The sequence below is a fragment of the Elephas maximus genome, chromosome 3 (assembly GCF_024166365.1).
Source record: "Elephas maximus indicus isolate mEleMax1 chromosome 3, mEleMax1 primary haplotype, whole genome shotgun sequence".
NCBI classification, from domain to species: domain Eukaryota; kingdom Metazoa; phylum Chordata; class Mammalia; order Proboscidea; family Elephantidae; genus Elephas; species Elephas maximus.
The window spans coordinates 208,007,634-208,021,978 of record NC_064821.1 but is presented as its reverse complement, the minus strand read 5'-3'; the positions used below and the strand labels follow the sequence as shown (position 1 = coordinate 208,021,978).

General features: G+C 45.7%; 1 protein-coding gene across 1 annotated transcript in view; it reads left to right on the top strand.

The window, feature by feature from the left end:
• Positions 1 to 14,345, top strand: part of GPA33 (glycoprotein A33) — a 45,921-nt gene that overhangs the window by 21,040 nt on the left and 10,536 nt on the right. Inside the window, exons 3-4 of the mRNA XM_049881136.1 lie at positions 1,249 to 1,465; positions 11,908 to 12,063. Of these exons, the coding sequence (XP_049737093.1) occupies positions 1,249 to 1,465; positions 11,908 to 12,063 (373 nt within the window). The remainder of the gene's footprint in view (positions 1 to 1,248; positions 1,466 to 11,907; positions 12,064 to 14,345) is intronic.

Below are 14,345 nucleotides of genomic sequence, written 5' to 3'. Positions count from 1 at the left end.
GAATCAGCCCTTGAAAACCGTATAGAGCACAGTTCTACTAACACACGTGGGGTCACCCTGAGTTGAAATTGACTCAGTGGCAGCTGGTTTGGTAGCTTTTGGCCAGAGTCTATCCTGATTGGTTGGTTATCTCTGCTACAATAATTAAGTATTTTGCATATCACTCTTGGCTAAGGAAATCAATTATATTAGTTTCTAGTATAATCTTCCAGTGATTCTTTACGCAAATTCAATAAAATGTGAATATATATGTGTGTGGATATTCCTATTTTCCCCTCTTTTTACATAAAAGGTAACATGTTCTAGGCCCTCTTCTGTCCCTTGCCTTTTTCCCTTAACAGTAATTCCTGGAGATCTTTCCATATCAGTAAACAGAGAGCTTCCTCGTTCTTTTTAGATCTAATAGGATTCCATTGTGTGGATACGCCGTTATTATTTAACCAGTCCTTAATGATGGACACTTGCTGGTTTCCAATCTTCTATTACAAGAATATCAGGAACAACCCTGTACATATGTTTGCATTTATACCCGTAGGACACATTTCCACAACAGATAAATTCTTTTCTAATTTTTATAGAGCTTACCAAATTGCCCTCCATAGGGGAGCATGTGCACTCCCACGGCAATGTACAAGAGTGCCCGTTTCCTTACACGTGTTTTTGAGTAATACACACATATGGCAAGAGATTCAAACAGTACTAAGGCGTGCAGGGCAAAAATGCCTCTACCTCACACCCTGTTCCCCTCACAAAGGCAACCATTCTTACCAGTTTCTTGGGTACCCTTCCATAGATGCGCCATACATATACACATGTATATGTAAACATATATGAATGTGTGTGTTTGCACATGTTATCTACACGCTGTTCTGCACTTGACTTTTTCTCTCTTAACAATACATCTTGGAGCTTTTCCCATACATCAGCCCACTTGTACCTATCTCATTCCTTTTTACCTACTTGCTTAAAGCATTCCATTTTATGATCTGAGACACATGGGCTCCTGTCATGTAAAATACCTACCTGCCCTAGTCTTTCAATATTTTCATTTCTAAAAATTCTTAAAAATAAGAGGAACCCACAAGTTGGGTATCCTGTGTTGGGGCTGTTTGCTTGTTCTGAGGGCTTGGTGTGTTGACAGATGTTTCTGGGCTCTGGGAATGGTAGATGAGGGTAGTCAGGACAGGCTGGATGCACCCAGCAGGGTCCTTGGGGTAAAGACCAACTGGCATTTCTTCTTCCTGTCAGGAAAGGGTGACCATCTGGACATTTTCAAACAAAAACTACCTCTATGGTAGCCGTTATCAAAACCGTGTCAGCATATCAAGCAATGCTGAGCAGTCAGATGCCTCCATCACCATCAACCAGCTGACCATGGAGGACAACGGTACCTACGAGTGCTCTGTCTCGCTGCTGGCAGACCTGGATGGCACCTCCAAGTCACGTGTTCGCCTCCTGGTCCTCGGTGAGTGTCTCCATCTCCATCTCTTTCCTGTGGTCAAAGGACTGCTCAAAGAGGAGAAGCATTCTGGTGGTAAGATCCAGCCAGAGGCAGCAATGGGAGGCAAGGTGCTAAGACTCCTCCCTGAGCCTGGTCTGTCTCACACAGGCCTGGGGTGGAATGACTAGGGGTCCCTAGAAGCTGCTCCAGGCAGCTGAGAAGATGGCCTGGGTGGGGATGTTGTTCTTTCCTTTGGAGCTGAAGACTCTCGATTTCTACAAGGGTGGCAGACAGTTCCTGAGGGGAGAGGAGAAGGCTGATGTAGACCAGTCTCTGGGGGTCACCCTGGGTGAGTCTGCCCAATGCCCTGTCTAGTGCTCTGCCCCCTATACCACCGCTTCTCTTTTTCAGGCCAAGCTTACTAAAGAGAAGAAAAGGAAAATGCTATATACTATTGGACAGGCTTTCACTGTGCCTTGATGTGATCATTTGTGGGCCAAATCATGACCCTCATTTGGGTTATATGCCTTTCCCTCTCGTAAATTCACCTTTCCCAGCAGAAACTCTTCATGCCACCATCTCTCCACCCCAGCCCCCAACATACGCCATTGACCAGGTTCTACTGCCTTAGAAATATGCCCCAAGAGAACTTTTTTTTTCATACAAATGCCTTATTATTGGAATTTATAATTTTAGAAAGTTTTGAAAGATCATCTAGTTTAATATCTTCATTTTTCAGATGAGGTCCAGAGAAAGGCAGCAACTGACTCAGAGTCAGTTATTGGAAAAATGTTAGTGAGGGCTTGCCCTGTGCCCAATGTAAGAAATGACCCCACCCCTAGGAGGCAACAACACTTTAACCCAAAACAATGAATGGATCATTTTTCCTTTTTCCCCTTTATACTACTTGATTTTTTTTTTTTTTTTTTAATTACTTAAGGCAGGCCACCTGGTTTTCTGAAAGCATTACAGTGAGTCAAACAATACGGCACTGTGTAAAGAATAACTAACGCTCTTCTCCTACCCTACCATCAACCAGATAGCCCATGGTAACCCTGACGTGTACTCTGGCACACTTCTAAGTTCTTTTAACACCCTCTTTCTCTTGCCTTCTCCCCCTTTCTCTCTCTCTCTCACAAGTTTTTCTTTTCATCTTCTTCCTTTCCCTCTCATTCGAAAAAATGGGATTGGGTTATATAGATGACTCTGCAACTTGCTTTTCCTTAGCACTGTTTCATGTACATTTTTCCAGATCAGTACATATAGATCTACCTAACAACGGCACACATTCCACTGTATGAATGTACCGTGATTTATTAAATGTTCTGCTAATGATGGGCCTTCAGGATTCCTTTTTTTTTTTTTTTTATGAACAGTACTGCAATATACTTCACTATATATATTTTTTATCTTGTTCTTATTTCAGTTGGATAGATTCTTAAAAGTATGACTGCTAAGTCAAAGAGTATGCGTTCATTAAATTTTAATAGATATTGAAAAATATCTTTCCAAAAAGGTTGTAGCAACTTATCCTGCCATGAACATTATATGGGCATGCCTGTTTTCCCAGACTTTCACCAGCAGTGACTATTACTGATCTTTTTAAGTTTTGTTAATTTGTTAGGTGAAAATATTATCTCATTACTGTCAATTTTTCCATTTTCCCAGCATTGAAATGGGGCACCTTTTCATATTTGTTGTCCATTGGTATTTCTTCCCACTTGAATTGCCTATTTGTATCCTTTGCCTATTTTTCTAAGTTGTTTTCCTCATTTATTTCTAGGAGCTCTTTGTATATTAAGGATATCAACTCTGTCATATGTGTTATCAATTTTTTTCCTTGTGGTTGTATTTATAGTGCCCTTTGACATACAGACAAAAAATTTACTGCAATGATAACAAATTCATTGAATAAGCAAATGGTGGTGGCTTACATCAATCAGAGATAAGGTTTATGTTTTGTTTTTTTCTCCATACTATGCTGGATCTCCCTTTCCACACTTCTCAAGCACCATGGGGTTAGTCTATAACTTTCTGATCACTTTCAGGTGTTAAAAATTTCAGTCCAACTTAAATTAAAAAAATTTAGCCTCTTTCTATCTTGGACTTGATCCCCTGAAGCTTGGGGACCAACAGTGGTGAAATGAGGTCATGGTTCTGTTTCCTCACTCTTCTTAGTCTGCCTCCTCTCGCCCCTGTTTCTGGCTCCTCTACGGTTAGGGTAGATGTAGGGAGGGTCAAAGGGAAAAAGTAAGAAGACCTGTTTACTGAGGTAGGCTGTTTGTGAGCCTCTCTTGGTGCTCACACAATCCCAATCACAGCAGACAGTCCACTGCTGGCTGTCATGTGGGGGTGCATTAGTGTACTCATCACAATCCCCCCATAGATGTCTACCTTGCATCAGCTCCTGACACAGGTAGTACACCCTCTGGCTGAACTCTCACATCTCCCTTTCCACCCCACCTCTGCTCTTGGCCACTTGCTCCTGCTCCCCACAATTCACTCTGGACTCCCCTTTGCCCAGCAGGCAGCTCTCTGGCACAGAGTTCCTTCAGGATGATATGAGTCCAACCCTCATCCTTGCTGCTAAATCCTGAAGTGGGAAGGCAGACCCATTGCTGCTACACTCTCCGCTCACCCTGCTATTGCTGCCTGCTCCAGCTGCCTAAAAAGGCATTTGTGCTTCTCTGGGCAATAAGCAGGCACCAGTGTCTGCCCTCAGATAGGCCCCCAGATACCCAGGACATCTGTCAAGCCCTTACATGGTCACATTCCAGGACTGGCGCTGTGAAAGCCACTCAGCAAGCCACAGCCAGGGAGTGAGAAACATCAGAATCCCAACAGAAGACAACCCAATTTCTATGGGAGACTCTTGGTGCCTTCCTGGCTTGGTCTGAGGTGGAGAAATACCTCCCTTCCTTTCCCCAAGAGAAGGAGCCCTATTTCTGAGAATCCTCTTCAGGGAAATCTCTTCCCTAATGGACCTGCGGCATTGTCTTCTATGGGCTGGAGGAAGGTGAGTGACTGATAATCAGGGGACTTGCTCTTGAGCAGGCTGCTGAGATGTTTCTCATCCCTCCCTTTAGTATTGAGAACGCTTATCATTCATCATCCCCAACCTGGCAGTTCTAGTGGAAGTTCTAAGATACAGAAAAAATCCCATTCCATATCCTGTAACAAAGTCAAATCTGTGGGTGTTTTCCTTTATGGATTTTGAGTTTCTTGTCTTGCACAAGTAGTCTCTCTCACTACCCCACGGGTTATAAAAATGAACTTAATGTTCTTTTCCTATGTCTATAATTTTTTCTTTTTTACTTTTAGACATTTATGTCACCTGGAATATATTTTGTACATAAAACAAGACAAATAAATAAATAAATAAATAAGCCCTTTGCCATCCAACTGATTCCAACTCACAGCAACCCTACAGGACAGAGTAGAACTGCTTCATAAAGTTTCCAAGGAGCGGTTGGTGGATTTGAACTGCCGACCTTTTGATTAGGAGCCAATCTTTTAATCACTGTGCCACCAGAGCTCCATTTTGTACATAAGATGCCAGGAATCTAATTTTTTTTTTGTTTTCTTCCAGACAAATAGCCAATTCTATCAGCATGATTTATTATACCAAATAATTATTTTCCCACTAGAATGCCAGTTTTGTAACATGTTACGTTCTTGCATATACTTGGCTCTGTATTTTTACACCTTATTTTGTTCCATTTATCCTTTTGATTATTCCTGTGCCAATATCATTTGGTTTTGATGTATGTTTCTAGTCAGTGTTGACATCTAATTTTTTCTTAGTTAGCATTACCATCTGGTACTCTGGTGGCGCAACGGTTAAGAACTTGGCTGCTAACCAAAAGGTCAGTGGTTCGAATCCACCAGCCAGTCTTTGGAAACCCTATGGGCAGTTCTACTCTGTCCTATAGAGTTGCTATGAGCCGGAATTGATTCGACAGCAAGGGGTAACTGTGTAATATCACCCCTTACTAATCTTTCTCAAAGTAATTTTTTGGCAATTTTTGCACATTTATTCTGCAATGTTAATTTTAAAATGAGTTTGCCTGGTTGGAATTAGGTTCAATTTACATATTAATTTGCAAAGGAGTGACATTTAAAAATATTAAGTCTTCTATCTAGGGAGATGGTATATCAGGTTTGATTTTAGGTCCCTCAATAACAAGGAATCTCTGATGGTAGAATTCGAGACTTCCTGTGGGCAAATGAGGAGTTTTTTTGTTTACTTGGTTGTGAAGGAGGATGCCAGGGGACCTTCCTCACAACCCGCCATTTATCTCAAGTAGGATACAGAGAGAATGGTTACTTGGCTAAAAAAAAAAAAAAAAAGTCACCATTCTCTCTGTATCCTGCTCTGCAGGCCTAGGGCAGAGCTGTAGCCAACCAAGGGGATGGCCTGTGTTAAATGGAGGGAAAATAACTGGTAATTACCTTTGCCTGTGTCAGGGTCGTTACAGATAATACCAAACTAATCATTACAGCAGCTCCTATTTACCGAGGACCTACCGTATTGTTAGCAAATAGTGCCCCCACATGTAAAAGGCACAGAAATAATGAAATTAAGTAAAATAGCTCTGGCATAGCTTGCCCATGCAGGTACTTTGCGTGGCTCGTGACATTTCCAGAACTGCATTTAGGCCTCATTCACCCGTCCTCCCGTATCAAAGGTAAATCATATCCTTCCGTTCATTTTCTTTAATCTCCTGCTTATATGTATAAAAATGGTCCGAAAAGGTCACTTCTGATCATAATTGTATAATTAAGGTATAAGCCATGGTCAAGAAGTCATGTCTGTGGAGGGCTCCTTAGGTCAGGATTGCTCATGTTCGTAAGGCTTTTCAGTGGAGCCTATTCCAGCTCTGCCCTCCCGTTGTCCTACCGTAGCAGCCTTAGTCCGAACGCAAGGAATTAAGCAAACAGCTGTGTGGTGTTTCCTTGCCTCTATAAAAATACTAACTAAAAAAATAAGAAGAAACTAAAAAGGCAAGCATTCGCCTGTACCACTCTGGTACATCTCTCCCCATTTTCTCCAGCTCCGATCTACATGTTTATTTACGTACAGAACTGTACCCGTAGTCTAACCAGTTGGTACTTCTCCCTCACCCTACCTCACACGACATTCCCCTGGCTGCCTCAACACTTCCAGCTCTTTAAGCCACGCCCCACTCCATCAAGTGGATGCCCAGACTCCCTGCCCCTGGACTGGACCTAGGCTGTTTCCAGTTAAAGCTGTTACAACGTTGCAACAATTTTTTTGTGTGCATACCTTTTAATTTTTATTTGCATTAGTTCCTTAGAATATACTTCAGGAGAGTTATCACCAAGACCCGTTGCCATTCCGATTTGTAGTGACCCTACAGGACAGAGTAGAATTGCCCCATAGAGTGGCAGGTGGATCTGAACGTTTAACCACTGCGTCTCCAGGGTTCCAGGAGAGATGTTACCAAACGTTTTTTTCTTGTTTCTCTTCCTGCGCTTCTTCCCCCTTTCTCGTTGCCTCAGTTTGCCCCCAGCTGAGCTCCTTGCCACCCCTTAAAAAGCTCCCATTTCTTCCTGGCAACGCCTTCCCTGGTCGCGGGGAAGGGGGCAGGGGCCCACCTAAGGGAAGCCGTTCTCTCCCGCCCCTCTGAGCGCCAGCTGCGTTTTTGGAATTCATCTCGTTAACTGGATGAGTGAAGGAAACAAGTTTAATCCAAGATGATGCAAGTCGGCGAAACCAATGTTTTCTTTAATAAAAGAGAGAGATCGTTTTGCACTGCAAGTTAAGTAATCCGGTAAAGAAAAAAAAATCTTAAAAAAAAAAAAATTTCCAAACGGCTTTGCAGCTATTTTTAGGCAGAAGGGCTTTAATTACACGGTCCAGCCCACTCGGGCTGGGTGACCTTACAGTAAAGCAGGACGAGCACGGAGTTTCAAGACAAGAGGCAGCCCGCCAGCCCTCGCCTCGGGGAGCATGCGTCTTGGTCACCACTGGGAGGCCAGCGGATCCTCGGACCCGGACCCGGCGCCGCCGGCGGATAGGTCGTCTCTCCGGCCTCTGGCGCCCCCTGGCGCCACGAGCGGGAGCCGCAGTCCTCGCGCGCACCCAGCGGAGCTCTGGGGGACCTGGGCACAGCGCCCTGGGCGGACAGACATGGGGAGGCTCCAGAGCCGATACATCACGTCCTTCCTCACCACGCTTTTCTCAGTAAATACTCAGGAAGCATCTGCATTCTTCTCGGGAGGTCAGACGAGGCACTGAGAATCAGAGATCTAGTGAGGGCCGGGAGGTTTCACGGTCCCCAAAGCGTTATAGGAACTGTATCTATCTGAATGAAGGTCCGAGCTGTTTTTGATTAGGATGGAGGAGGGTGAGGAGACAGACTTTCAGTGAGGGGTCTGGACAGAATGAAGGTAGGGGGCGCCTGGGATGAGGTGAAAGGAGTTTGGGGGCGGAGGTTAAGGGTCTGGGGGACCTCTCCTTCCTAAGGGGGACCAAATTCACACGGGTCTTCTCAAGGGTGTTGGGCCCTCGTTTGCCGTTATCTTTCTTTCCGCCCCTGGAATGAATTAAGGATTTGACAGTTTTCGAATATGTTCAGCTCGCTTTTTTATGCTTCTCTTTATGCTCTGAGGCCTCACAGTCACTTGCCTTTCCTTCTTGTCCTGTGTCCCAGAGCAGCCTGGTCATAGAAAGCTCTATCAGTCATTCACACTTAGTATGAATTTGGGGTGCTGTGGGACTTCTTAGGTGGTGTTTATCTTTTAGGCCAGCTTCTAAATGTGGAATGAAGGTGATAGATGGGTGGATGGACGGACGGACGGATGGACGGGTGGACGGGTGGGTGGATAGGTGGATGGATGGGTGAATGGACAGACAGACGGAGGAATGGATGGATGGATGCTGTGAGTCAGCTCTGACTCATAGTAACCTTATGTGCAACAGAAAAATGTTTCCCCGCCCAGCATCATCTTCAATTGCCAGCATGCTCTAGTCCATTGTTGTGACCATTGAGCAAATCCATCTCATTGAGGGTCTCCCTCATCCTCATGGGCCCTCTACTTCACCGAACATGATGTCCTTCGATACCTATTGATCTTGCCTGATGATGTGTCCAAAAGCAAGTGAGTCAAACAGTGTTTTTCTTGTGATCCATAAGGTTTTCGTTGCCTAATTTTCAGAAGTAGATTGCCAGGCCTTTCTTCCTAGTCTTAGTCTGGTAGCTCCACAGAAGCCTGTTCACCATGGGTGACCCTGCTGATATTTGAAATACTGGTGGCATAACTTCCAGCATCACAGCAACATGCAACACACCATAGCACAACAAACTGACAGACAGGTGGTGGAACGAAGGATTTGCCTTCTATTAGAGGCATAAAAAACCAGGGGTAAATGGTTTTGATGAGGGGACGGGGAGGGATGCTCTTGAACCTATGTAGAGATCAGGAGTTAATATCTGGCTCACCCTGTCCTAGTGGAGCAGTGTCCTCAGAAGTGGGTTCACCTTCTCTTGTTGCCCAGCAACCTGCTTGCTGGGCCAGCAGGGTGGGTAGAAAGGCTGCTCGTTAAAGTGGTCTCCAGGCAGGAGGCCCTCCTTCCCCAGGTAGCTTCACTCCCAGGGGTCTGGGCCAGGATATAGGAGGCCTGTCCTTGAACCCTGAGCCTCTTAGGTTCAGGGTCTGTCCAGTGGGCGTGGCAGTAAGGAATGCCTCTGACCTGTCCCGTGCTGGCCCCACACCTGGCTAGCCCCCACCAAGGCAGCAGGAGATGTCTGCACACCAGCAACAGGGAAAAACGTGTGGGCTGCTGGGCTGGAGGGGAGAAGTGTGTCCTGGATAGAGCAGATCACATCCTCACGTTCAGCTCCCACCAGCAACGTCCAAGCAGAGACTGGAATTCACACTCGCTGATCAGTGGCTGTGCGCCTGTGTGTCTGAACTGTGGAATGGAACAACATTATTTACTGGTGCAAACAAGCCACCCAGGAGGGGACATGGAGGGGACGGGCTTGCTGCCCAGGGATTCCAATAATATCCCTCTTCACTTTGTGTCTTTCCCCTTCCTGCCCCCAAGCACTCTACCTAAAGCCTTAGGCATGTTTCATGCTTCTTTTTGCCTCCGAGCCTTCGCACATCCTGTTCCCTCTGCCTAGAGTACCCTCTTTATCTGATCACTCCCAACACACACACACATACCTGGACATTGTCCAATTGTCTTCTGTCCCCCCTGGACCCTTGAGCACAGGAAGTCACATACTATGTCATTCCAGTGCCCAGCAGTTTCAGGCATACAATAGGTGCCCAGAAGGTTTATAGAATGAACTGCTCTACAAAACGATATGTTAACAAGGCTGAGTGAAAGGCGCAAGTTCAAGGTCTCAGGGGATTCCGGGAGATCAGGCTAGGAATGTAAACTGAGGGTTTTTGCAGCCTCCTTTCTGGGAGGTTTCTTTTCCCTTCCTTATCTCTGCCATCTGCCCCTTCCTATCCCTTCAGTCCCCGTTCTGCACCCAACACACAGCTCTGCTGCTGTCTAGAGTTCCTCCTGTCACCCAGGCGCTCATGGCAATTATATTTTATCAGTAAAGCACAGGAAAAAATTATTGCTTAACCCAGAGCAAGCATTCCTAAGAACTTAGAGTCGGAGAGCTTTAAAAACAAACGAACAAACAAAAACGGAAACCCTGGTGGCGTAGTGGGTGGAGAGCTTTAGAGATCATTTAAGGACCCCTGGTGGCAAAATTGAAATGTTGGCAGTTTGAACCCACTCAGTGGTTCTGTGTGGGAGAAATAAATAGCAATGTCTTTAATGCTTTCATCAGGGTCGCTATGAGTCGGAATTGACTCAACAGTAAAGGGTTTTGTTTTTAATGCTTTAGCAAATTCTTTTTTTTTTTTAGAAGAAATTGTTTGGTAGTTTGAATCCACAAGCTGCTTCTCGGAAATCCTATGAGGCAGTTCTACTCTGTCCAATGGTGTTGCTATGAGTCGGAATTTGACTCAATGGCAATGGGTTTTTTTGTTTGTTTGTTTTATACCCATTGTAAGGAGCCCTGGTGGTGTAGTGGTTAAGTGCTTGGTTGCTAACAGAAAGGATGGTGGTTTGGACCCACCAGTCCCTCCCCACGAGAAAGATATGGCAGTCTGCTTCTGTAAAGATTTAGTCTTAGAAACTCCGTGATGGCAGTTCTACTCTGTCATGTAGGGTAACTGTGAGTCGGAACCGACTGGATGGCACCCATCAGCAACAACAAGAGCTCATTTAACCAAGGGGTAGGCAAGCTACAGCCAAATCCAGCCCATAGTCTGTTTTAGTAAGGCTTGCAAGATAAAAATATTTTACATTTCTAAAGGGTGGTGCAGTGGTTAAGCTTTTGGCTGCTAACCAAAAGGTCGGCAGTTCAAATCCACCAGGTGCTCCTTGGAAACCCTATGGGGCAGTTCTACTCTGTCCTTTAGGGTTGCTGTGAGTAGGAATTGACTCAACAGCAGTGGGGGTGGGGAAAAGAGGAGAAAGAGAAGCACCAGCAGCAGGGACAGGGCCATATGGGACCCACGAAGCCTAAAATATGTACTGTCTGGCCCTTTACAGAAGAAGCTTGTTCCCTCATTTTACAGGTGGGAATACTCAGGACCAGAGAAATTGAAGGATTTACTGGCAGTCCCTGGTTTACAAACTAGTTCCATCTCTGAGTCTGTCTTTAAATCAAATTTGTAAGTCAGAACAGTTAGATCTGGTTCTTATCTAATGTCAGTCAAATGTTTGTCTTAGTATATATATAGTATGTAGTGTACCTTTGTATGCATAAAAAAATTAAAGAAACACTTCCAGATACACTAAAGCATATTTAACATAATAATACAGTAATAATAATAATGTTTTGACGCATGTTGCAAACCATCACCCATTTGTTATTAAGAATCATTTTAAGTACCTTGAATTTTTAATATGATAAGCTTTACGAGGGGCTGGTTCATAACTGCCGGTTGTACTATGTCAGGCATTTGTAACCCAGAATGCCTGCACCTGTAATGGCAGAGATAAGTCAATGGCAGAAGGAGCCGATATGGGTTGGTGGAGAGAGCTCTGGTTCTAGTTCTAGCCCTTCCAGGATGCTTGAGCAATCTCCTTTCTGGGCCTCAGTATCCCCACCTTCATAACGGCGATGTCCCCATGGCACTAAACCACACCTAAAGCTAGTTGCCTGTCCAGGATGCTTTCCTTACACACGCCGACTCTCTGTGATGGTGACAGGCCACAGGGGAGATATTTTGGGGGTGAACTGATCTTTCAGCTTTACATCTCATCACTAAGCTATGAATTCCTCTGGCTGTGGATGCGCAAGGCACAGTGCGTGTGTGTGTTTGTGTGTATATGTGTGCGTGTGTGTGTGTGTGTTTGGAGAAGTGCGTGTCACCAAGCCCTGCCTGATTCATATCTTCTCTTTGGCCCCTCCCCTCCCCAGTGCCACCATCTGAGCCAGACTGTGGCATCGAGGGAGAGACCGTGATCGGGAACAACATCAAGCTGACCTGCGAGTCACAGGAAGGCTCGCCAACCCCTCAGTACAGCTGGAAGAGCTACAACATCCTGAACCAGGAGCGGCCCCTGGCCCAACCAGGTAACAGGGCTCATCAGGAAGGTGGGATCCCCTACTTCAAGGTGCAGCTGATTGGCTAGAATTACCAGGCCCTGTGGCTGACCAATCTGATTCCTACAGTCAGCCCTCCCAGCCTCTAGTTGCCACTGTGGTATCTTGGCTCATCTTTCTAAAGCTTCATTTTACTCATTGGTAGGAAGGGTTAATAATACCTGCCTCATAAGTTGTGAGAAGTAAAAACAATTCAAGTAAAAGCACTTAGCACAGTACATAGTAATAAACCCCAAACCAAATCTGTGCACTAGAGTTGATTCTGGCTCATACCCACCCTACAGGACTGACTAGAACCCGTAGGCTTTCCAAGGCTACAACCTTTACAGAAGCAGACTGCCACATCTTTCTCCTGCAGAGCTGCCGGTGAGCAGTCAAGTGCTTTAACCACTTCGTCACCAGGGTTCCTTGTACATAGTAATAAGAAGCACTTAATAAATGTTAACTGTTGTTTTCTTGGAAACCCTGGTGGTGTAACGGTCAAGAGTTATGGCTGCTAACCAAAAGGTTGGCAGTTTGAATCCACCAGGCATTCCCTGGAAACTCTATGGGGCGGTTCTACTCTGTCCTCTACGGTTGCTGTGAGTCAGAATTTGACTTGATAGCAACGGGTTTGGTTTTTTGGTTTTCTTTATTCCCCATAACTACATTCACTTGACTAAGCAGGTTTTTTTTTTTTTTAAATAATTTTTATTGTGCTTTAAGTGAAAGTTTACAAATCAAGTCAGTCTCTCACACAAAAACCCATATACACCTTGCTACACACTCCCAGTTACTCTCCCCCTAATGAGACAGTCTGCTCTTTCCCTCCACTCTCTCTGTTCGTGTCTATTCCGCCAGCTTCTAACTCCCTCCACCCTTTCATCTCCCTTACAGGCAGGAGATGCCAACATAGTCTCAAGTGTCCACCTGATCCAAAAAGCTCACTCCTCACCAGCATCCCTTTCCAACCCACTGTCCAGTCCAATCTATGTCTGAAGAGTTGGCTTCGGGAATGTTTCCTGTCCTGGGCCAACAGAAGGTCTGGGGGCCATGACCACTGGGGTCCTTCAGTCTCAGTCAGACCATTAAGTCTGGTCTTATGAGAATTTGGAGTGTGTATCCCACTGCTCTCCTGCTCCCTCAGGGGTTCTCTGCTGTGTTCCCTGTCAGGGCAGTCATCGGTTGTAGCCGGGCACCATCTAGTTCTTCTGGTCTAAGCAGGTGTTTTAACCACGCTATGCAAGGCACTGGATGGGATTTTTCTTTTGGTGATGATTATGTCCCAAAGTATACAAGGCCACAAGTCGAGCTCTCTGGCTCCCCGGAAGAGCAGGGGATTCCCTAATCCCATTCCCTGTCCAGGCCAGTCCATCTCAGACTCCATGGGCCCCACCTCCCCAAACACACCACCAATGATACCATCAAGCCTCCTGTGAGGGTCCCGTGTTCTCAGGGAAGGGGATGGTAGGTTCAGCTACAGTTGCCAGGAGACCATTTTTGTACTGGGCAGCTTGAAATTTGACCTTTGGGCCAGGAAACAAACTGAAAATAAAAGGGGGGCTATATAAATATCCCCCTGCGGGCCAACTGGCATGGGAATACCCTGGTGGCAGCCCTGGGCCCCTGCAGCCCACTGGCTGCCTGGCCAGCTGCACCCAGTGCTCCTGAAAATCTAGAAAGACGAGGCCTGAAAGGCATCCATCACATCTGACATCTGGAGGTCTTTCAGTTCACTGCGGGTTTAAAGGAAGCAGGAGGTAAAAAGTAGAGCCAGGGGGTATCAACAACTGTTTCGAGAAGCTGAGGTACTAGGGGCATGGGAGAACGTCTGGCGTCATGGGTAAGCATGGGCGGATGCATGCACAGATTGGGGGTCCTGTCAAATGAAGATGACTTTTTACACTCTACCTTTCCCTTGTTTGGGGGGCACAATAAGAACGTCTCAAAAATGAACAAGAATGAATAGAATCCACTCGCTCTAACGCAAAATAGAAGCTGTGATGTGGATTTCAGCAAGTTTCCTGTTTTGTTGACATACTGCTGTTTGGCAGATTTTTACTGAGTGTGTCTGGAGTTTGTGCTGAAACGACCTGGTAGTGTTCCTCCAGCTCTGTGACCGCCCACTCTCTGGCCCGTGGATAACCCAGTGACTCCAACGACGGTCACAGAAGGTCTGCCATGGACACCGATTGTGTCTGGCCTCCTCAGGGACCCAAAGCTGAAGGTTACAGGGTGATCAATGTGATGATGGTTTTATACCCAGTGAGGTT